At 40.7% G+C, this 23684-nt stretch overlaps 2 protein-coding genes across 4 annotated transcripts in view; both read left to right on the forward strand.

The window, feature by feature from the left end:
• Nucleotides 1-2298, forward strand: part of LRRC69 (leucine rich repeat containing 69) — a 38812-nt gene extending 36514 nt beyond the window's left edge. For both annotated transcript variants that reach the window (XM_042461604.1, XM_042461605.1), the window contains exon 8: nucleotides 1311-2298. In XM_042461604.1, the coding sequence (XP_042317538.1) occupies nucleotides 1311-1421 (111 nt within the window). In that variant the 3' untranslated portion in view covers nucleotides 1422-2298. The remainder of the gene's footprint in view (nucleotides 1-1310) is intronic.
• An 8397-nt stretch (nucleotides 2299-10695) lies between these two features.
• The window catches only part of SLC26A7 (solute carrier family 26 member 7), a 156202-nt gene continuing 143213 nt past the window's right edge, over nucleotides 10696-23684 (forward strand). For both annotated transcript variants that reach the window (XM_042466074.1, XM_042466075.1), the window contains exon 1: nucleotides 10696-10828. The gene's annotated coding sequence lies outside the window, so the exon portion shown is untranslated. The remainder of the gene's footprint in view (nucleotides 10829-23684) is intronic.

Genomic DNA, 23684 nt, shown 5'->3' on the forward strand with positions numbered 1-23684 from the left:
TGAGTCATCCTGACTCTCACATACAAGTTTTATTTCATTCACTGTATATCCCATGTTGCATTTTCCTTAACAATAAACAAGTCAATGTATCTCACTGCCTATGTACCTGGGTCAGTAGGAGAATGTGGCCCTAGCCACATGTTGAAATCAAGACTTGGGAGCAGACATCCTACTGTTCTACTACCATGGAGAGAGAGTTGCCATGAAGAAGACATACCACTTGCATAATTTTGCTATTTCTATCCTCTCTGCCCCCCTACAGATGCAGTGAGAAAATAAGATTATGGAATTTTGGAATCTACACACACACACACACACACACACTGCTATGCTTGATACTATAATGTGATATTTCTTCTGGGGAAGGTCTCTGGAAGGACAAATGTATTATGACCTTTCTAGAGACATGAGCAGAAGTGGCAACTCTGACACTGTTTTCTAACACCTCATCAACAGCACATGATATCTTGATTTTCTGTTGCACTGTCTGCACCTCCAATAATTAATTTTTGAATACCATCCAGTATGTTAACTTTCCCTGCATTGCTCTGGCCCATTTTCTCAGCAGATTATGTAGTGCTGAATTGTTCTGCACAGTTTCAGAATGCCCATTGCCTTCCCATTTAGTGATAAACCAGCTTCAAGGCAGTTTTTACGGCTGTGGCCCTGACATAAACATTCTAAATTTTAAAATTAATTTCTGCCAACACTTTCTTGTTCATTTTTTAAAAGCAAATCTATGGGGAGTTTACTATATTGAGTATTATGAGAGAGTTTCACAAGTATCCCTAAATTTATATGTAACTAGAGCGTATAAATTAGGAGCCTACTTGAGAAAGTACTATAACCCTGATACCATCTTTTGAGGATCCCGATAACGAGATATGTATCAACCTCACAAAGGGCCTTTTCTATCTCGGCCCCTGGGATCTGGAACATCCTTCCTGAGGAACTCCGCTCCGCCACCTCCCTGGATCTCTTTAAAAAGAGACTCAAGACCTTCCTGTTTCAGGAAGCCTTCCCCGATGCTCCTTGATGATATATGACTCCCCCCTATATGTACAGCATTACGAGCACATTTAGCTGGCCTGGATTTGATGTATGGTTTTATCTGTTATTCTGAAATGTTTTTATTGAAGTTTTATTTATGGATTGCAATTTTTATCCTGTATTTTGTATTTGATATTGCAATTTTTACCTGTATACCGCTATGATCAACACGGAATAGCGGTTTTAAAATAAACTTATTATTATTATTATTATTATTATTATTATTATTATGCAATATTTTTCTTTTTCTTTTTTAAAAGCGAATGAAGACTAGCAGAAACTTGGAGCTCTTACCTGTCAGGACACTTCTGTGCTCATACAACTGCTTTAACCACCGTGACCATAGTCTCTTTGGGATTGCTGTACCCTAGACCAAGCAGTCAACTGAAAGCCTCAAGCAGCTGCTGACTATTACAGCATTTTTAAGAACTTAAGCTGAACTTAGCATTTGGTACAACATCAATATTAAATTTAAAATACACAGTTGTGTTGGAACAGTGGTTTCAGAGAAGTGATCTAGTGGTGGACAGGAATTATTCTTTACAGCTGTGCAGAGCTAGCGGTGTGTTTTGGCAAGCCTGACTCTGCTTCTGAAAATGGATGACTCAAGTAATGGCATTGTTTAACAGTGAGGTAAAGTTTTATAATATAAACTGTAACTAACCTGGGTTACTGTGGTTGCTTTGGCTGCTATATTACAATTCATGCTGTACCCAAATGTGAAATTCTGATAAGTGTTTTCTCTCCACCTCCTGAAAATCTAGGGTCAGAACTTAAAAGTGCAAAAGTGTCTGGTGATTACGTAGTCCTTGATTTCCATTATAAATCCTGTTTTCCAGAAGTTTATAACTTGGCTTTAATATTTGGCATGCAGAATTTTAAACACAGGAGAAAATGTGCTGGAGTGTTTTAAAAAGAAAAGGAAAAAAGTCAAGGTGGCACATATTAAAAAGGACTTTTTTTGCTCATAGGAGCTTTGATTAAAAAAAAAAACGTTTTGTGTTATTAACAGCTTTGGAAAAGAAACATTCCACAGAAAAGCAAGAAGCTATATGGGTTATTTGTATAATTACTTGATTTTTAGCTTTTGCTCCCTCCTTTTATGTTTTCTGTGGATTTTTTAGCAAGTATATTTTTATGGCGCGTTACATACTGCCATAAGGGACGTCCTTAGGACATCCCATTTTGAAAAAGGGGCGTCTCTTCCAGATGCCCCTTACCCTGTTACGGACAGAGTCCGTAACAAATGGCGGCGGCCGTTCCACACGGCTGCCGCCATTTTGATGTAATGGATGCTCTGCGTCCGCACGTCGCGGCCCGGAAGTGACGCCGCAAGTGCGCACTTTGGCACTTGCAACGTCTCTTCCAGGTTGCCGGAAGGAGCGTGATTTTCGTGCTCCTTCTTTGCAGTGCGGAGGAGTCGTGTGGTTTGGCTGCTGCGACTCCTCCGCGCTGCAACCGGCAGCTGCCTGAGACCGCCCCTTTTGGGCGGTCTGTAACGGGCCTATATTTCTTACTAAGCGGTTTACAATTGCCCCCCCCCCCCCAACAAGCTGGGTACTCATTTTAGCAATCTAAGGAAGTATGCCATGCTGTCAATCTGAAATCCATGGCTGGTATTGCACTCATAACCTTGTGGTTTGTGAGTGAGTGGCTGCAGTATAGGCATTTAACCACATTACTACCAGGGCTCCATGTTTTAAATATTTCTATGCTGCAGTTCATCTTAATTTACAACTTGCATTATCATCTCAAATTGTATTACAGTACTACTTAAAAGAGTGCTGTTAACTAAACTTATTCTTGAATACAAGGATGTCCTTGACTTTAGTATGTACATATAGGGATCATAGAGGTTGCAATTGAAACAAAGAGAGACATATTTCAGTTTAGAATAATAAGTAGGATCACATGTTTGCCTGAAGAATAGATATTCTTTATGCCATAATCTATTTTATTTTTTTTTAAAAAATCTAGGTCACAGAATGACTCAAAATGCAATTAAAATGCTTTGTGATTTAAATAATATATCAATAGCGTTTGTAAATAGTATTGTACATTTTTAGATCAGAAAGGTATTCCGCAGAACAGGCTTGCAAATTTCCTTATATCATTTTTTTATAAGCAAATAAAACTAAAATTTAAATTATAGTGTAAGTGTCATGCTTATATAGGTCATCATTGGGGGGGAGAGGCAGCAGGAAAAGAATCCTTGGTTGTATCCTCTATAGTGAGATAGAAGTCCCCTGTAAGCTTCTCTGAACTGTTTGGAAGAAGAGGAAACATGTGAAATAAATAAAGCAGTACTCAACCATGGTTGCTCATTAGATCCTAGAAGCCAAATGTAGTTTGAACACTGTTTTATTAAAAGTACATCAGAATCAAATCATTTATGATTCTGGCTTATGATAAATTGTAGTTAGTATTAAATAGGAATAACCCTGTGATAGGTTCGTCATTTGGTATTAACGGAAACTCCTGTTAATACCAAATGATGGGTCCATTACACTTCACAGACAGGATAAGAACAGGATACGCGTGCAGTGTGTGATAATGTGATATGTTTTGTAAATTAGTCTCTTCTCTAGAAAGGCAGTCATTGTCTGCTTATATTATGGACCTTCATGTTAGTAAACATTGTTATGTTAGGTTCAGAGCTTGGAAAAGTTACTTTTTGAAGACTACTGCTAGAATCCCTTAACTAATATGGCCATGATGGCAGGAGAACTTTGAGGACTGTAATACAAGCCCCCCTTTTCAAAATTCTAGCTAGATTCGGTTTTTGTTTTTTTTTTTAATCTGAAAATTGTTGTCATGCTGCAACTAACTGAAGCCAACTTAAATTTGAATGTTTCTTTACCTTAACCCAGAGTTCTTTGATTGTATATTCCTCCAAGGCAGGGGGTCAGACTAGCTGGCCCTTTCGGTCACGTCCAACTCAATGATTTTATGAGATAATAAAGTTTGTATTTGCTATATGCTGTCAAGTCAGCTTCTACTTAATGGTGACTTAGTGAATAAATATATCTGAAGTGAGGACTCAGACATTAGCACATTTAGATTTCAAAATATAAATGCATTCATGAAGTGATATTTACATGGAAGCGAAACAAAAGAAGTGCATTCAGAATATAATTTGGTTAGAAAAATCTTCATACTTGGTGTCATCTGAGCATGCGCCTGAGACTTGTTTTTTATGTATGGTTCTAGCAAACTGAAACATTTTTTTTAAAAAAAAATTGTAGTGATTTCCAAGAGCTCATATAATAATCTCACTCCCTAATCATTTTCTAAAGATTTTTTTTATTTGAATAAAAAGTATTTGAATGCAAAAGTAATAATTAAGGAACTTCATATTACCAAAAAATCATAATTAGTATTTTATTTAATCAGGACAGTTGAAATTTACACTAAAGACCCAGACTAACACACCATTAGTCTTATTTTATTTCTATTCTGTTACAATTAGGTTATCACACTGAATACAATGGGACTTAAAATTGATTAGCTCTGGATTGGGGCTATTCAGTATTTATTGGTTTGATTTAGAACACTTTGTCATTCTTTAATCCCATTATTAGCGGGACTTGAAGTAGTCTCAGCTAATTTAGCCCACTGATTTAAATGGGAATGTATTGTGACTAAATTACACTGAATCCAGTCTTGTGACATCGCTGTACAAATAATATATTCAGTGGACTTTGTCTGTCAGTATCAGGTATTTAATATATATTGACAGTAGAGTTTATCAGACAAAGGAAATTGGAAGTATAATCCAATGGCAATCTGAATGCAATCATGGGGTTTAACATTATTGCGTGATAGACTACCACAAGCAATTTCAGGCAATGGGAAGTCAGTCCGAATGCAATCATGGGGTTTCACATTATTGCGTGGTGGACTACCACATGCAAATTTGGGCAACAGCAAGCTATGTTCGGGCAATGGGGAGTCAGTTCAGAAGCAATTCAAATTCACGTAAATTAGCTGAACTAGCGAATTCACATGAATGCGTTCTGGCCCCACTTTCTTTTCATTCAAAATTAAGAGAAATTCCTCCCGTGTGATAAACTCCAGTGATGTTGTTTCTCTTGGCTATACAGTATATATCACAAAATATATTTAAAAGAGTAAAAGCTACATAAGAAGCTGATTCACAGTTAGGTTGTTTGAAGAAGTTTCTGAAACAAATGTGGAACCCCATGCTGAGGGCTAGGTATTCCACATTTTGGAACTTTTCAAGAATATTTAGTTCTGCCATGAAGTATTTGGTAATACAAGCGGAGTATCCTTTATCTGGAATTCCAAATTCCAAAATACTTCAAAATCCAAAATTGTCCATGTTAGTGGCTGAGATAGTGATACCTTTGCTTTCTGATGGTTCAGGATATATAAGCTTTGTTTCATGCACAAAATTATTTAAAATATTATATATAAATGACCTTCATTTATGTATATGCCCAAAATCTGAAGGAAAAAAAAAACAGATTCAAAACACTTCTGCTCCCAAACATTTCAGATAAGGAGACTTAACCCGTGGCAAATATATCACAAGTAGACCCTCCTGAGAAATTGAAAACTCATAATGGCCATTTTAGTTACAATAAGGAGTTACGACTGGCTGTCCCTTTGTGTGTTTTTTGCATCCTTACTTCTGTAGTTAACCAGAAACAACTTGAGAAGCCCTTGCATACTGATTTATGGTTACTTGAGTTTTGCAGTGGCTCTTTTATATAAGCCTTGTTTTAGGAAAGGAAACTAGGAGAACATAATTTGAATTGTAACAAATATAGTAGCCAAATATATAAAATGAATTAAACACTGTTAATAGGAGTTTTCATTAGAAAATGAGTATGGTCCACACTTGTTCCTTTTGTTAACTTTATTTTAATACAGAATTAAATAACTTCAGGCTTGGTTCAAAGTTACTATTTGCTTTAATTCCAAATATTGGGCCGGTACATACCGGCAGAAGTGGTGTGGCGGCGGCAATACTAGGGGTTGGGAGCGCATAGCAACCACACGCTCCCAAGCCCTAGTTTGTGTGAATGGCACCATTGTTACACGGTGCCATCCACACAGCGCACATATAGATTACATCACATGTGCAGCGCATCCAAACAGCGCAGCACATACATGATGTAACCGCAATGCCACAAAGTGGAAATGACGCCTTGGCAATGTCGCAGCAATGAGCTTCATTTCGAAGTTCCTCTTTACTGTGGATCGTTGCTGGAGCCATGTGGTTGCCACGGCAACGATCCAGAGAAGAAAGGGATGGCCTCTGTACCGGGCCATTTTGAGAGAAACAACTTGTGCAGTAGCAGTAAGAATGCTGTTTTCAAAGAATTAAGCAAGCACTGTTCAAATTAAGTTACTTTCTCCCTAGCGGACTGGAAGGCTTGAAAGGTAATTCAGAAGCAGCTAGCACTGGTACGGAAAAGTATGTATTTGAAATATGACATAGTGGTCCTGTTCCCACTTACTGGAAAATCCATTTCCAGAACTGATGCCTGAAACTGGTTCAGACAAAACGTAGTTCCCAGGGGACAGCTTGTTGGCCCGGCCCATCACTGGCCCCTCCTGGCCCCCAAATCCCCGGCCCAGCCTCCTTACCGGCTTCTTTGACCGCTGACTGGCTTCCCTGCGACCTTTTTATAAATTTCCTGTGGCCGGTGAAGCCAGAAGGAGGTCACGGAGAAGCCAAGGGAAAGCCGGGAAGGAGGTTGCAAGGCTTCCGGCTTCTCTGCGACCTCCTTCTGGCTTCACCGGCCACAGGAAATTTATAAAAAGGTGCAGAGAAGCCGGTTGGCAGCCAAAGAAGCCAGTAAGGAGGCTGGGCTGGGGATTTTGGGGCCAGGAGAGGCCGATGACAGGCCAGGCCATGCCAGCTGCCCTTCAGGGTGGGCTGCCTAGTTCCTACTTGGGCTGAATTGATTTATTTCCAAATAAATTGATTCGGCCCCCAAAACACCCATTTTACCAGCGTCTTTTTGATGTGGGTTAAATGGGTAAAAATGGTCAAAAAAGCATGGGCTTCCTTTCTGAATCGATTTCTAAAATCGGATTCAGTGGGAACCATGCCCGTTTAACCCAGATCCCGATTTAAACATAGTGGGAACAAGGCCAGTAATTGTATGTTTGCTTGAGAAATCATGGTGTCTCTCTCTCTCTCCCTCTCTCTCCCTTTCTCTCTCTCACATACACACCAAACAAAACTAAAATAACTGTATGGTGATACTTCAGAATTTTTGAACAAATACAAACTGGCTTCAGGTTTGTGCTGTAATACAGTAGTTTCTTCTCATAATTGTGTTAATGAGGATTACCTACAAACATTAAGAGCACAAGTGTGGTGTAGTGGTTTAAGTATTGGACTACGACTTTGAGACCGAGGTTCCAATCCCTGTTTGGCCATTGAAATCTACTGGGTGAAGTTGGGCAAGTCTCACTTTCTTAACTTCAGAGGGAAGTAAACAAATTTGAAGAAATCTTGCAAACAAACAAACAAGCAATCCACCCCCCCCCCAAAAAAAACCTACAATAGATTCATCTTTGGCTCACCATAAGTTAGAAATGACTTGAAGGCATACGTCAACAATACATATTAATCTGACTGTATAATATATTTTACTTTCTGCTCATGTATGTCTATCAGGAAGTAAATCTCATTGAATTCAGGTATGAATGTTAATCATGCTGCTATAATTGCAGTTACTGCTCATACATAATATATTATTTGAGAGAATTAATTATGTGACCATGTTTGTAAGGATACAATTTGTAAGGATGGTGATATAAATCTGCATAATGAAATGCAGCTTTAAAGGAAAGAAAGCACATGTTAATCAAGTCAGTAATTTAGGCAAAAATCAGATTTGCCACTAAGGGATAAAGTTGTAGAAGGAAGGTATTCTGGTCACACTTGTTTCTACATATCAGATGCAGAAGATATATGGAAGCAGAGGCAAGAACCTTTGGTGATCTGGAGCTAGAGCTTCACACTAAGGGCAATCAGACCAAAGCCTTGATGTTTAACTGATTACAAAACGTAGTCTTAGTAACAGTTATTTAAAGTAGGTATCTAGGTAACAAAGTTTTGCTATGACTGCCAAGTAGCAGCTGTTTTATAATACGGTGTCCAGGAAATACGAAGCTTTGTATTGATTCTGGCTGTTTTATGACAGCATACCAGAAAATCTGATATAAACAAATTAATGCAATTTTGTAGTAGTACATTCATCTTTAACATGGCTCATTTTGCAAGATTAGAGTCACCTTTGGGAAGAATAAAGGAAATCTTGATTGACTCCAACATGTGCAAGGTGGGACTGAAGTATTCGTAACAATCTCTTATAAGGTGTCCTAGGTAGCTGTCAAGTACTGTATAGCACTTTGTGTCGGTAGTGGGTGCCACATCTCTTGCTGCAAGGGTTCAAATTTGTATTTGCAGTATTTGGCAAATATATATCTATCTATCCTTCCTTTTCCCCGATATAGGGACTCAAGGAGGGCAAATAACAAATGTTGTTACTTGCCCAGAGTCATACGATAGGTTTCCACAGCTTGGGGGGAAATTCGTATCCTGGTCTCCCAGAGCCTTAGTCCAACACTCAAACCACTATACCATGTTGGCTCTCAGGTTAGTAGTACTTGCTAGCATTATGGTATAACTAGCAACAAGGACTTTCTCAAATAATATTTGGATTTCATTCTCCGAAACAAAGTTTGTGTTCAAAATGTGAAGCCTTGAATTTGGATTTTGAAAATTCGATGAATTTTGGATTTTTATGATATGCTTTAGCTCTGTTCCTAGCTCTGCTTTGGCTGACATGTTCCTTGTGTTCAGTACATGCAGAAGTGAAGCAGAATGGAGAACCTGATAACATCAAGAAATAAAGGATAAGCCATAGGCAGGTATAGAAAACAAATAAGTACCAGTTCATCAGCCCTGTAGGCCAGGTTTTTCTGAAATGTACAGCTAGAATGACCCGGGAATGCCATCAGATATCTGTGTAGATTAGACGGCAGTGTTAGGGTAATGCTTTTTTCCCCTAGGCATTAAACTCTGCTTCTCTCAGAGTTTATCTGTACAACAGAAGTAGAATAATCTGCAGAACAGGTTTTGGAGGAATGCTCAGGGACTGCATGCCCCAGTGTCTTAAAATACCTTTGAATTGAGAGCCAACATGAAGTGGGAGATCTGTGTTAAGATGAAAAAACTTTTTTTTGTGTTGTGGGAAGTCACTCTTTGGAACATAGGGCATGGTGTGGAAAAAGTGAATACAGGTAAGTTTTTAACCAAGTTCAGGATCATCCAGTGCAGAATGGTGACAGAATATAAACTGTAGACTATGATTTGCTGCTAAATTTGCTAGAGGTGGCTGCCCTCTTGGATTATTTCAATAGAAGTTTAGACAAATTTATGGACAGAGTGGCCAAAAGAGGAGATCTTTCATTTAAAAACCTATAAATCTGCATAAGATTTGCATATTCTAAATTATATGTACCATATAGATATATGTATATGTAGAGGTATTATAATTTAGACAAAAATACAGTATATTGCATTATAGTGGGAAAGACCAGCCAAGCAACCTATCTGCCTGCTCACTAAGTTATGTGGGTGCCAACTATCAATAATTTAGACAAAATTACTACGGTACTTGCTACTCCAGGGCTCCTGCTCTCCATTCTTACATTTGCCATAGTTAGGGTTACCATACAACTTCCTTTTCCTGGACATGTCTTCTTTTTCACAGCTAAAACATCTCTTTTGGGCAGATTTATATTTTAAAAGTCCAGCTTTTCTTTCAAGGTCAAGACTAGAAGTAGTGAATGATCAGGTAGTAGAGCTCTGAGTAAGGGGGAAGGGGGAACGGAAGACATGTCCAGGAAAAGGAAGATGTATGGTAAACACTAAGGCAAATGTAAGAAGGGAGAGCAAGAGCTCTGGAGTAGCAAGTAGTACTGTAATTTTGTCTAAATTATTGACAATTAGCAGCTGGATAAATTAGTGAGCAGGCAGATAACTTTGGTGGTCTTCCCTGTTATAATGCAAAATAGTGTTATAGGACTCTCCACTTTGAAGTAAGACATATAGCCACCCTGTCCATAAGGCTGTCAGTGGTTACTAATCCACACTGCTATATATTTACCTAGCCTTTTCAGAGGTGCTATGTCTTTCTGTATCAGTTGCACAGTAATAGAGATATTGCTGTTGTTGTTATTGTTATTATTGTATTAAAATATTTATAACCCACCCTATACCAAATATCTCATGACAGCTTGCAAAAACATTAAAACAGTTTCCCAGTTTAAGACAATAAAATAATTATTTTAAAAACATATTAAACTGCAATAATAAGTTAGAAACTAATTTAAAAGATTAAAAAAAAGAAGAAAAAGAAGCTCTATTATGCTCATGACCTGCTTGTGGGCCTCATATAGAGACACCTGGTGGGTTACCAGGGAAAGAATTCAGTACTAGAAAGGCCTTCTGGTTGGCTTCACTGTATAAAATATGCAGCATGAGACTACTTTAAGTGCTGTAGCTCCAGCCTATAGAATCCTGGGATCTGCAGTTTTACAAGGCCTTTTTCCTTCTTAGCCAAAGAGTGCTGGTGCCTCACAAAACCACAAATCCCAGGATTCAGTAGGATGGAGCTACAGCACTTATAGCGGTGTCAAGCTGTTATTTCTAAAATGTAAATGCTCCCAAAGATACGCTGGTGGCACGATGAGCAGCAACTCCTGACGGCAAGTAGTTCATACTGAGGTACTGAGTTCCCCAAAAGTAATTTCGATGGGCATGGTGCTTGCTGGGCTGGGAATCACTGGGTTAAATCAGATGCAGGTGCAAATGAGTAATCTTGCAAAGACATAGCCATGTTAGTCTTGAAAATCAGTATGCAAAGGATCTTGCAGCACCTTTGAGACTGAAAGAAAGAGCTGATAGCATGAGCATTCCTAGACTTGAGCCTACTTCCTCAGATGCATAGCGTGGAGTGGAGAGTGCAGAGACAGACATATTTCTGGATGTTTATAGGGTCTAGTGGGCCCTGATTTGCTTGTTGAAATTGGGTGACAGTATATGAAGCAGGGGAGTCTTTGGCCTGTTACAGACTGCCAAAATAAAGCTGCTTTGGGTCACTTTGGAGGTATGCTATTTAAATGATGCATGGGTCCTAAGAGTCTGGAGGTCGCGCCAAAGCCACACTCCATTCCTAAGCACTGGAGTGCAGCTTTGGTGCAGCTTTCGGATTCTTAGGATGCATGCATCATTTAAACAGCATACCTCCAAAGAGACCCGAATCAGCTTTATTTTGGCAGTCTGTAACAGGCCTTTGACTGCATTGAAACCATTTCTGGAGCCTAGAGGGCAGTATTGATTCATTGAGTTTAATTGGCCTGGTTTGCTGAACAACCGAAAATCTCTTACATAGGGAAGGTAAGGTACTGGAGGCTGCCTACTTAAAGTCTGGATTTGAGACCTTTCCTTCTCCCTTAATTGCCATACACCAATCAGTTCAAATTTTACAAACAGATAAGGCCTTCCTTTTATGTTTTTCCAACTAAATGTGTGTGACCTGTTTTTCTGCTGTAGGACTGATTGCATATTTTTGCAGATATATAATGATTCACTTAGCGGCATAGCTCCACTCCTTCTCCATTTGCATGTCTCTAACTTGCCTGCACACATACAAACTATACATACCCCATACTTGATCCATATTTCAGTGAGATCTAATATGCATGAGCACAGCATCATAGAGCTTTATCCCTGTTCCAAATTTTTTATTTAATTTTTTAAATATTTCCATAAACAAATGTCTTCTTACATTCTATTACATAGTATCACATTTTAACACATTATTTTATATACCCCTCAGTGCTCCCCTTCCCCAGAGCCATTTCCATCCTTATATTCCATCCAAAATTTCAGTTCTTCTTCTGGAGGTAATCTTCCATCTTCTTTTCTCAATACTTTCTCGACAAATTCTTTCCAAATTCCCTCAAAGTCATTTCTTTTCCATAGTCCTTTTTTACTTTCCAAATGTGTGGCATCAGGATTTTTAAAATACACAGTGGGACTTCTTGTTGGGAGCCTTGCAATTGTTGATGACTAATGGCAGTCCTAAGGTGAACTTATCACAAGGCTTTCTCAAAAAGGTTTGTTCATAAGGGTTTTGCCTTCCTCTGAGGCTAAGAGAGCAAGGTTTGCTCAAGGCCACCCAGTGGGTTTCCATGGTCAAGAGGAGATTTGGATCCTGGTCTCCAGAGTTGTAGTCCAGTGCTCAAATCACTACACCACACTGGCACCCTAGTGAGATTTACTTTGATGTAGCAAGGTGATGTAGAATAGTACTTAAGAACAATGCCTAAGAGATGAGAAGTTCCCAATTCAGATCACATCTGCATATTCTGCCTAAATGTAGACCCATCTTTGTTGAGAATCAGAGTGAATAGATCAATCCTGTACTCTACCTCAATGGTCTGTCAGTAAAAAAAGAAAAGAAAAGAAAAATGTATGTCATGTCTATCCATGACCTCAAGGTAAAGAAGACTATTTCCCCAATGTTCTACTAACATCTTCATACACAAAACTGAAGTGTCTTAAATCATACATCTTCTCCTAGATGGACTTGAAAGAAGACATTTCTGAGTCATATCCTCTATTTTAGCTAAGGAGATCCCTAAAATTTAGATGGACATAGTACTTGCTGGGTTGAGAATCACTGGCTTAAATCAGATGCGTGGTATTTTGTAGACGTATGCCTACTTCCTCAGATGCATAGGGTGGATTTGAGTCCAGAGACAGACTTGTACAGTGGATCCTCCGCATACGTGGTCTTTTTATCGGCGGCTTTGAGCATAGGCGCTCAAAGCCGCCGGTGCGCTGGGCGGAAGGGGCGGTGCGTCCCATTCAATTGAATGGGCGCGTGCACCCGTTGCGCCTCGTGCGCCGCCATGCCGCCGTGCACGAGCCCCATTGTTTACAATGGGGCTCGAGCATAGGCGGAAATCGCCATACGCGGCGGGATCCGGAACGGATCTCCCGCATATGGTGAGGTTCCACTGTATAAGCCGGAATGTCCATTGAAATCCAAAACCTTGTGGTTATGGAGATGAAGTGGCAAGTTCAGTTTTAATGATGGTCATTGCGGGACAAAGGCAGGAGGAAGGATGTTGCCTAAAGTTAAGGAGAGTAGATAATCAGATGAATGAATATTGGAATGTAGTGTGGGAAACAGAGATGAGATGATGGTCAAGGGTGCCCTCCTGAGGAAGGTGGTTAGTGTTGAAATGTGTGTAGTGTGCCAGGAAACCATGATCTCTGTTCAATCCACTGCTGATGGACTGTAGTCTGTGGATACATCCCTGTTCTGCTGTTTCTCCTTCCAGTCTTCCCTTTCCCTTGTACTGTAGTTCTTTTGTTCAGAGACTGCTGTTCTGAGGTTTAAGATGGAATGTCCAGTGTTTTGCAACTGGTTTTTGTATATTCCCATTCTTAATGTCTGATTTATAAATCAGATATAAATTTATAAAGTTATAAATCAGACATTAGGAATGGGAATACACAAAAAATCAGCCTTCTGGGGCATGTCATCTCGGAATTCCACCCTAATACCCCAAGGTGTTTGGTCTCTTTACACCTTGTTTACTGAGATGGGGTGCAGTTCATTACTTGTTCCAGTGAAACTCCCTTCCCACACCTCTAGTTTAGATAACTAGCTTTCATTGACACATTATCTAACATAAACGGTTCTTTTAGGTCCTCTAAGGACATCTTGCATAATCTTCTTCCATTTTCTTGGAGTAATATAAACTTTCCCTTGACTGGCTCTGCAACAATAACATGAGTCACTAGCTTCTCCTCTTTAGACATCAAACCCAAGTCTCGTTCTGTAGTGGTACATTGTGTATCTATTGAATGAAGTCAAGGTTGAAAAATTTCACTGATTGAGAAAGCAGGATGCTGTCCACATGCAATCCAAGACAGAACTATCAGGACTTTACTTGTAGAAGCCACTGGATGTCACTGTTGCTTTCTATTCATCTAATAAAAACTAGCTAAGTGCAGGAATTCAAAAAACCTTTAGCTAGAAGTTCAGTTAAAAAAAATAATATACAGTACATCAATCCTTCAGTATTACATGGGAGCATATCCCATTTATTTAACTGTTTATGATTTCAATTGTAAACCATGTAGACTTTATATCAGCTTCGGAACTCTGAAGTGGGTTTTATTAAAACCATTGGACTCTAGCATAATAGCATATAAATGAATTGTTTCCTTGGTTAGAGCTGAACAAATAATTTTGAGATATTAGTATGCACATGTGTCCTTGTGATAAAATTTACCATATTAATGGAATGTGCTTGTGTACATTTTGATACCATTACTTAGCTTGTGCAAATAGCCAGTGATTAAGTGTTCTGAGGCTCATTTCCTTGTGAAAAGAGCATATGACAAAAGTCTCTGTGTGCTTCCATGAGAATGTTTGGTAAAAGTTTCTGATTAAGAGTGGGCCATGGATGTTTGGATTTTTTGGTTTCTGTTTCTGTAGTTCTGGTTTTAGTAAAAAAAGTAAATTAAGATATTCTGAATTATATTCTAACACTACACCTGTGGGTAGAAGCGGAGGAGGAGGGGTCGGCCCCATCCCTTTCCCCTTCTCCTCGCGAGTGCCTTCGATGGCACCTGTGGGGAGAAGGGAAGAGGAGGCGGTGGCCTCATCCCTTTCCCCTTCTCCTCGCGGATGCCTTCGCTGGCATTTGAGGGGAGAAGCGGAGAAGGAGGCGGCGGCCCCGGCCCTTTCCCCTTCTCCTCGCGGGTGCCTTCGCTGGCACCCGTGGGGAGAAGTGGAGAAGGAGGTGGCAGCCCCAGCCCTTTCCCCTTCTCCTTGCGGGTGCTGGTGGTAGCGCCAGCACCCGCGGGGAAAAAAGGAGGAGTGGTATGTAGGGGGAAATCCTAACCTGGCGACCCCCAAGGAAGGGTCCAGCAACCCCCAAAGGAGTCACGACCCCCAGGTTGGGAACCCCTGCTTTAAAGAAAAGCAACATTGGCCCTTTCCAGAAGGGCACCCTAGTACGTACAGGGTACGTACAAAATGGTGGGGCCCATTCTACATGGGCACCGCCATTAGGACATCACAACTGCCCTGCCTCCAAACGGGGAGGCGCAGATGTGATGTCCTGGTGCCGCGGAAGGGCGCCTGTTGTGCCCTTTCCGCGGTGCAGGAAGGAGTTCCGAAACAAAGCTCCTTCCTTCATTTGTGTCGCTGGCGCAGCCTTTACACAACTGCACCAGCGACACAAAAGAGAGAAAGGGGCCGAGCGGCCCCTTTCTCCTTTTCCTGCCACTGTTGGGTGTCCTTGGGGCTTTAAGTGTGTTGCAGCTGGGAGACGTGTGCTCCAACAAGAGACCCCTAACATCTGGGGTCCCTCAAGGAGCTATTCTGTCTCCCATGCTTTTCAACATTTACATGAAACCGCTGGGAGAGATCATCCGGAGACATGGGGCGTGGGGTTATCAGTACGCTGATGACACCCAAATAATTTTCTCTATGTCTCCGACTGATGCAGTGACCGGGGATGGCATCTCTTCTCGTGGCCTGTCTGGAGTCGGTAATGGGCTGGATGAGGGAAACAGACTCAGCTTGAATCCCGAGAAAACGGAAGTACTTGTGATAGGTTCTCCGGCCCAGGGATGCGGTGGTTCCACCTGTCCTGAATGGGATCACGCTTCCCGTGAGGGACTCTGTACGCAGTCTGGGGGTGCTCCTCGACTTGTCGCTCCACCTTACATCTCAGGTGGACGCGCGGTCAGAGCACCTGTTATCAGCTTCGGTGGATACGCCAGCGCTGCGTCCCTACCTGAGCCAGGGGGACCTAGAAAACAGTGGTACACGCTCTGGTAACCTCTCGGTTGGATTTCTGCAATGCGCTCTACATGGGGCAACCCTTGTACCATACCCGAAGCTGCAATTAGTGCAGATATGGCAGCAAGACTGGTCACTAATACATCTAGGACCAGTCATATAACACCGGTCTTAAATGACCTACATTGCTGCCTATTCGCTTCCGGGCGCCATACAAGGTGTTGGTTATAACCTATAAAGCCCTAAATGGCTTGGGCCCAGGGTACTTAAAGGACCGCTCTCTCTGTACAATCCGCCCCGCACACTCAGATCCACCGGGCAGCATTTGTTAAGAGTTCCGGAGGCTAGATTGGTTAACACCACTAGAGGGCCTTTTCCATCTCGGCCCCCCTACCCTCTGGAACTCGCTGCCCATCGAGCTCCGTTCAGCAACCTCCCTGGCCCAATTTAAGAAGGGGCTTAAAAACATTCTTTTTCCAGCAGGCTTACCCCTGATTCTTCGCCTGAGGTCCTCTTCCCCCCTCTGTCAGTTGTTTGTGATCTGGCACAAGTTCTTTTATTACTGTTTTAATGGTATTGTTTTTATAAATTGTATTTCATATTGCTGTAACCGCCCTGATGTTTCGAAGGGCGGTATATAAATAAGGTTATTTTATTTATTTATTTATTTCCAGGCTGCGGGAAGCGGCCTTTTGCCGCTTCCCGCAGCCTGGAAAAGTGGCGGACTCAGGGCTGCCGCTATGGCAGCTGAGGCGCTGATCCATCGGGGAAAGGGGCAAGTACTGGCCACCCCAAAGGGCAGTCTGTAAACCGCCTTTATTTCAGTTTGTTGTTTCAATTATTTTTGTCATTGTAAACTGCCAGAATAAGAGAATGCCTGGGAATCATACACAAGCTAAAGCTTAGCTAAAGAGAAAAAAATGACATGCAAGTGCAATATAGAAATGAATAAATATAGAATATAAAAATGAATATTGAAATGAACATATGTACATACACACACAGTGCAGAATGACTGAGGAAATCAGAAGTATAGATGCTCCCGAAAAATAATTGTTAGAAGCAAAACAAACAAACATCAACACATGGAAAAGGTAATCAGTAGAGGGACAATAGAGAACTGGCCAGGTTGGTTTGGGAATTTTGTCCCCTCTTGACATAAGGATCCACTAGTTACTATGCAGATTCCTACTTACAGCTCTGTTTCCTCTTCCTTCTAAGAAACTATTTAGTCTTTATTCTTTCTTTGCTAGAAAGAGATAATCATACTTGAGATTTTACTTCCATGGTGGCTATGTACTGTATGTGTAGGGTGTTCTGTAGCAAAATTTGGAACCCCCCTCTTGGTATTATCTTTGAATTGATATCTGAAATGATAACAGTAAAATTTTACCTAACTCCTTTTATATGAGCATCTAGAGTTCAGTTCTGGTATTGAAACACCTTAGATTTAGTGTCCTTGAGATGTTTTGGACTAAAACTCCCATGAAACTCTGTAGCAAAATCTATGATCTGTAGCAAAGTCTATGAGCATTTTTAGGGCTAAATATCTGATATGCATCAGGTAGGCTTCTCCAGTGAAGCATATGAGCCGGCCTTATTCACCCATGGCTGTAAGGTGCAAGTATGCTTGAACTCAGTTGAAGTCCTCTGTGTATGTCAGGAATGGAAATTATGCTCCTGTTTGGAACTGCATGGTTCTCAAAATGCTGTTGAACTGCAGTTCCCAATATGGTGTATGTTCTATCCTGAACTTGGTTGGAATATAAATAAATCACATATTTGTCCATTTGTGTTGTAGTTTCTTATTTGTATATGTATAAGGCATGCCTTCCAACAGAAGACAACTGTGACACATGTGTCCAAGCAATATCAGAGTGTGGTCATTGTAGTAAAATTTATTAATGAGGAAGAAATACAAGCTAGGCTAGGTTGCAACAGGTTGCTTTGCTTGAGTATACAGGGAAAGGCAAAATTCTGCCCCCATGTCTTCTTTCTCTGCTCTTGAATTAATTGTATGAAAACTGCTTTTATACTTTGAACTGAGCTTTCAGCAACTGAAGTAAGCTGAGAGCTAAGAAGAAAATGGGAAGAGGAGAGGAAAAAGGGGGACATTTTAAAAGCACCTGAAACAATGGAATGACAAAGGCTTATTTGGAATGATCCCAGGCAAATCATGAGAGTTGGAGGGTAGCAGTGATAGGAGGTGTTATATGGATGAAGTTATGAAGTAAAGAGCTGCCCTTATTCTGTGAAAAGGCCTGTGCTTAATTTACAATATATAAAAAGAGAGAGACAAGAGATTTGAGTTACACCAGTAAGTACCATAATAAGTTAATAAGTAGCCTTGAAAATCCACAGAGCAGTGTTACCAAGCTGTTCTGATCTTATGTAAATCTGAGCTCTGAAACTTGTGCACAGATAGCTTTTCCAAGGTTGTGCAGGGAGATGTATTGCATGCTTGCCTCTTTGAAGAATGGCGGGCAACCGTCAGCCCTTGACCTGATCAGAATTCAGAAAAGTCCCTTTATAAGACCATAGCCTCTAGGTGTTAACATCCAAAAAAACACCTTCTCTAAGCTATGGATACACTTTATGTAGTCCTTGGCATAATTTCAAAAGCCCCCAGGAAAATACAGTAGTCATTTCCAGCCTCGTCTTAGGTAACATGACCCTTCTACACAGCCTCTGAGGTGAGGAAAGAGAAGGAGGAGAAAAAAGAAAGGGTGTAATTTTTCAGCTTTGCCCACTAGCAGCATATGTTCTACAAAATTGTGTTGTTATGTACTGTAAGATCGTTTCTATGATGACCCTAAGGTGAACCTATCATGGGGTTTTTTTTGGCAAGATTCTTCAGGGGGGATTTGCCATTGCCATCCTCTGAGACTGAGAGAGTGTGACTTCCCCAAGGTCATTCAGTGAGTTCACATGGCTGAGCCGGGATTTGAAACCTAGTCTCCAGAGTCCTAGTCCAACACTCAAACACCACACTGGCTCTCTACAAGATTACTCCTAAGTGAATGCTGCTTTTGACAGAAAACAGTTGTCTACCCCTGATTTTAAAATATCCCCAAATGCTTAACACTTTTTAAAGAATTTGGTTCAACCCTCCCTGCCCGCAGTATCATCAGTAATTTGATTTTGTTGTTGTTGCTTTATGCCTTCAAGTTGTTTCAGACTTTTGGTGATTCTAAAGCAAATCCATCATGATGTTTTCTGAGGCTGTGTGTGTGAGAGTCACCCAAGGCTACCCAGTGGGTTTCAATGGCTGAGCGGGGAATCAAATCCTGATCTCCAAAGTCCATGTCTTACGTGGACATAGTGCCCCCAAAGAACAAACACAGGAGTAAAGTTAAAATTGTATAAAAACCACAATAAAATTATATGATTCAGGGTCAAGCAAGTTCAAAGTTCGGTACATTTTAAAAAGGACTACCCTATTCTGTGATGAAAGACATTTGTTTGTCATAGCATGTGAATTTACTCAGATGTGTATCTTCCTTTTACTAAACTTTGTTTTGTGATTGGTACTGAAATTAGAAACATGGCATAATTTACATAAGACACACATCTTGGTAAGACAATGTTTTCAAAGAAATCTTGTTGTGGGAAAGAAAACAAGTTAACATTTAGTTTAACCAACTCTGTGGAGAGAAAAAAAAAGCAATAATTATATTGTCATTTCTGAACCCATGTTAGGTTTACGCCATCGTATTTGGGGAGGTGACTATGGCACAGTGGTTAAGCACCACTCTTTAACTTAGAAGCACTGAGAAAGACCACGAGAAGAAATATGCTGCTATGACAATGAACAGGTTAATACACAGCCCACAATCCACCAGTTAAACTTGCAGCACTGGCCCAAAACATTTGGCTGTCCTGAAGAATTATGCTGACGAGAACTCTTGGATTTTTAAATGTTCTGTGAAGCGTGAGCTAGCACTTGTGCTTTTTTGTTACAAAAACTGGCTGTGTCTTCAGCCTTCTTAGCTGACGCAGCATTGTTGGTCATATTTTGGTCATAGCCCATATTTGAAATGTGGTTTTAAGAAGAGCGTTTGACAAAAACTGACTCATCAGATTGGGCAGTGGATGAGATGAAAAGGCTGTTTGCTGAAGCTTTGACCTGGCACAGAATCTGCAGCTCCAATAGGTGGTTTAACAACATTAGTAGTAAACTGTACAGCTGGGATGCAGGCATTTTTGAGTGCAGTATGAGTATTCCTTGCCTAAGAAAACTCTGAAATTCATGGGGTCACCATAAGTCAACAGGCAACTTGAACACACACAAGCACATATTTATAAAACAATTCTATTGTAGAAATCGAATAGTATCTATCTCTCTTATGATGTAAACCTATTAGCACACACACTTCAAGAGTCTACATGTTCACATAGCTCCACAAGCACAGTTCTGTATCCTCGCCTGGCAGTTGTCAAGCCCCAGGAGGACCCTGACGCTCTTGCTTGTTGTTGTGTCTTCAAGTCATTTCCAACTTATGGCAACCCTATAATGGGGTTTTCTTGGCAAGATTTGTTAAGATGAGGTTTGCCATTGCCTTCCCCTGAGGCTGATGGCATGTGGCTTGCCCAAGGTGATCCAGTGGGTTTCATGGCTGAGTTGATAATCAAATCCTGGTCTCCAGAGTTATAGTCCAACATTTAAACCACTGTGCCGTGCTGGTTCTCTATTGATGCTTATTGCTTACTGATGGGAAAAAGAGAAGGGATTGGTGATTCAGACCATAGAGAAGCAGCTGATCTCACTTATGGGAAGAAATGAGGATGTGCTCTCAAATGGAGTGCACCCACTTTCCCCTTCCATCAGGAGTTCAGAGCAGCCAGATCTTCATCACCTGAATCACTGCCTGAATCCCAATCCAAGGCAACTTTTCTGATAGACCCCATAGGCAATAGAATAAATTATGTGCCCTGTCCAGAAAGAGATATGTGAATGTATAAATTGCACTTATGCATGTGTAAGTAACTGACAGGATGCTGAACACAAAGTGCTACTGAAAGGTTTTGGCACATAAGTAAAGTTCATGAATGATGGAATTTAGAATGAAATCCTCCATATTGTATGTAAGCAATCCATGCCCTGTGACATTTCACAGATGAAAACTGGGATACATATAGCCAAGCAGAATTATAGTGTGGGTGATACGGTAAAAGTTGTTACTGAGGAAGAACACACAAACTTGGAGACACAACAACAACAACAACATTTGTTTATAACTCCCTTTTCATCTATATTACACCAGACAGCTATAATAAAAAATGGATGATAAAACACTATGTAATGCTAAAATACTAAAAAAAAAAAAAAAAAAAAGGAACAGCAAGTAATTTCTATATTGGTTATCGGTGAACTAGCACTCCCTAAGGGGGTTATCACACAGAGGTGCTAAAATGCCGGCAAAACATTCCTGAAACGTGAAGGTGTGATAGCTGGTCGCGCTTCTAAATCATCATTGAGGCATCCTCCTTCTCTCCCGTTGTCAAAGCGTTGGCGGAGCAGATATTTCTTGAATAACAGGAACTTCCGTTATTCAAGAAGTGGCTGCTCAGTCACTAACCATCTGTTATTTTAGGCACACTTAGCAAATCAATCCAGCAAATTGAAGAGAAAGGTCTTCAATCCTTTACAAAAGCAGGTAAGTTCCTCCTCCAGCTGGAGGTACAAAGGGAGACTGTTCCACAATTGCAGAACCAAATCCTGAAAGGCTTGCAGCCTTGATAGAGCTGTAGATCTTAAATTCCTAAATGGTACATACTATGGAGATTATTATACCCAGAAATCCTGTTGGCATAGACACAGGATTTAAAAGTCAAACAAGTTCCCATTTTTGAAAAGCTGCTGGATAAGTGCATCTTGGGTCTGGGTTGCATACGGATTGCACTTGTCAGGTACAGCTGTGTGCGATAACATCCGTGTTTGACTTTTCAATCCTGTGTCTATCCCAGCAGGATTTCTGGGTGCAATAATCTCTGCTAGCCAAGCTGCTACCAGAGTTAAAGAGCAAGAAACACTGCAGTACAGTCTCCTCTCCTAACTCGCAGAGGTTCCGTTCCGGACCCCCCTAAGAAAATGGCAACTCACTTGTATGCGAGTCCCATAGAGAATAATGGTGTGCATGCCCGTAGAACACGCACAGGGCCACACACGAACACACACACATTTTAAAGATAGCAGCTTGTTCCTCCCACAAAGAGCGAGACCACAGACTCCAAGTCCATGCATACAGAGGGACATCTGTAGTTTGCTTTTGCCTATGTGGACAAGATTCTTCCCCACCTCTCTTCTCCTTTGCTCCCCCTGACCTATTGAGTTGAATGCAGGCCTACTTTTGCACTTTGAACTCAATTTGCAGCAACTGAAGCAAGATGATGTCAAAAGGGGGAAGTGAGAGGAGGAGAGATAAACAGACATTTAAAAAGCAGCTTTTAAAAAATGGAACAATAGAGAATTAATTGAGATTGTCCCTGCCAAATTGAGATAGTTGAAGGTTATGCCAATCAGCTATAACATCTAAATATTAAAAGGTCTCTTGTGATGTCAATTGAGACAGTGATATAAGAGCAGCAAAGCCAACAGCAGCCAAGAAAGCTAGGAAAATATACACATGGCTAACAAGGGCCTCTGTGATATTAGAGGAGATCATCCAAAAAGAATATAGCCAGTATGTACAAAGTACTAGGAGGTTCTGTGCAACTCCTGATGCACTAAAATAGTTATAACAGACTGTGAGCGAAGGGTACTTCCAGACAAGTCTTTTTATTATTAAATTGTCCTGCTTAATGAGGTGGGGTCAGAAGTACATACAAAAACTCCTTCTTATAACTGATTTTTCCTACCTCTTCTTTCCTCTTTTTATCTTTGTATAAGTGATCCATATGAAAAAAGGAGGTAGAATAGCTGCATAACTGTTTTGTTGGTTGAAGGTAATAGCTTGCCCCCCTGGAAATACTTTTAGACTGGAATCGTGTGGGAACTCTACACCAGCATAACTATGCTGATGTAGGTAAAAGGTGCTGATGCAACAGCCATGAAGGCAAGGCTAGATTAAAATAGTTTGGGCTCTGGAATTGTTCCTAATATTGGGCTTCCTTTATCAGCATATTTGTGCTATTCTAGCTCGGCCATGAAACCCATTGGGCAAGTCACGTTCTCTGAGCTTCAGGGGAAAGCAATGGCAAACCTCCTCTGAACAAATCTTGTGAAGAAAAGCCCATGATAGGCTCACCCTAGGGTTTCCCTAAATTGGAAATGACTTGAAGGCATACAACAATAACGGAGCAATAGCCTAGAATTTAAAATGTGAAATAGTCAACAACATAACTACATGTCAACACAACTCTGCCACTTTGATAAGACTGACAGCTGGTCCCACACATTTTTATTCATAATATAAGACAATCAGAAGCTGAGGATTTTTATTGCAGTATTTGTTCTTAGATTGTTGTTCCACAAATACACAGAACCAGTTGATAACCAGCCCCTTTCCACAGCAGTTGATACTACAAGTTGGGCTGTTGAGGGGCTATCCCTGTGGGATACCGGAGCGCTGTACAGCTTGCTCTGCTACCTAGGAGACATAGGAGTATTTTTTTTTTTACTTTTAAAACTATTGTTTTTATTGTAAAGGTCCCCCTGCCACAACTCCCCAGGGCCCATGGAGAGCATGATCATTATATTTTGGACCTTCTCATTTTATGTCTGGCAGCCCCCCCCTTTTTTTTTTTAAA

Source organism: Sceloporus undulatus, chromosome 4, assembly GCF_019175285.1.
Source record: "Sceloporus undulatus isolate JIND9_A2432 ecotype Alabama chromosome 4, SceUnd_v1.1, whole genome shotgun sequence".
Classification (NCBI taxonomy): domain Eukaryota; kingdom Metazoa; phylum Chordata; class Lepidosauria; order Squamata; family Phrynosomatidae; genus Sceloporus; species Sceloporus undulatus.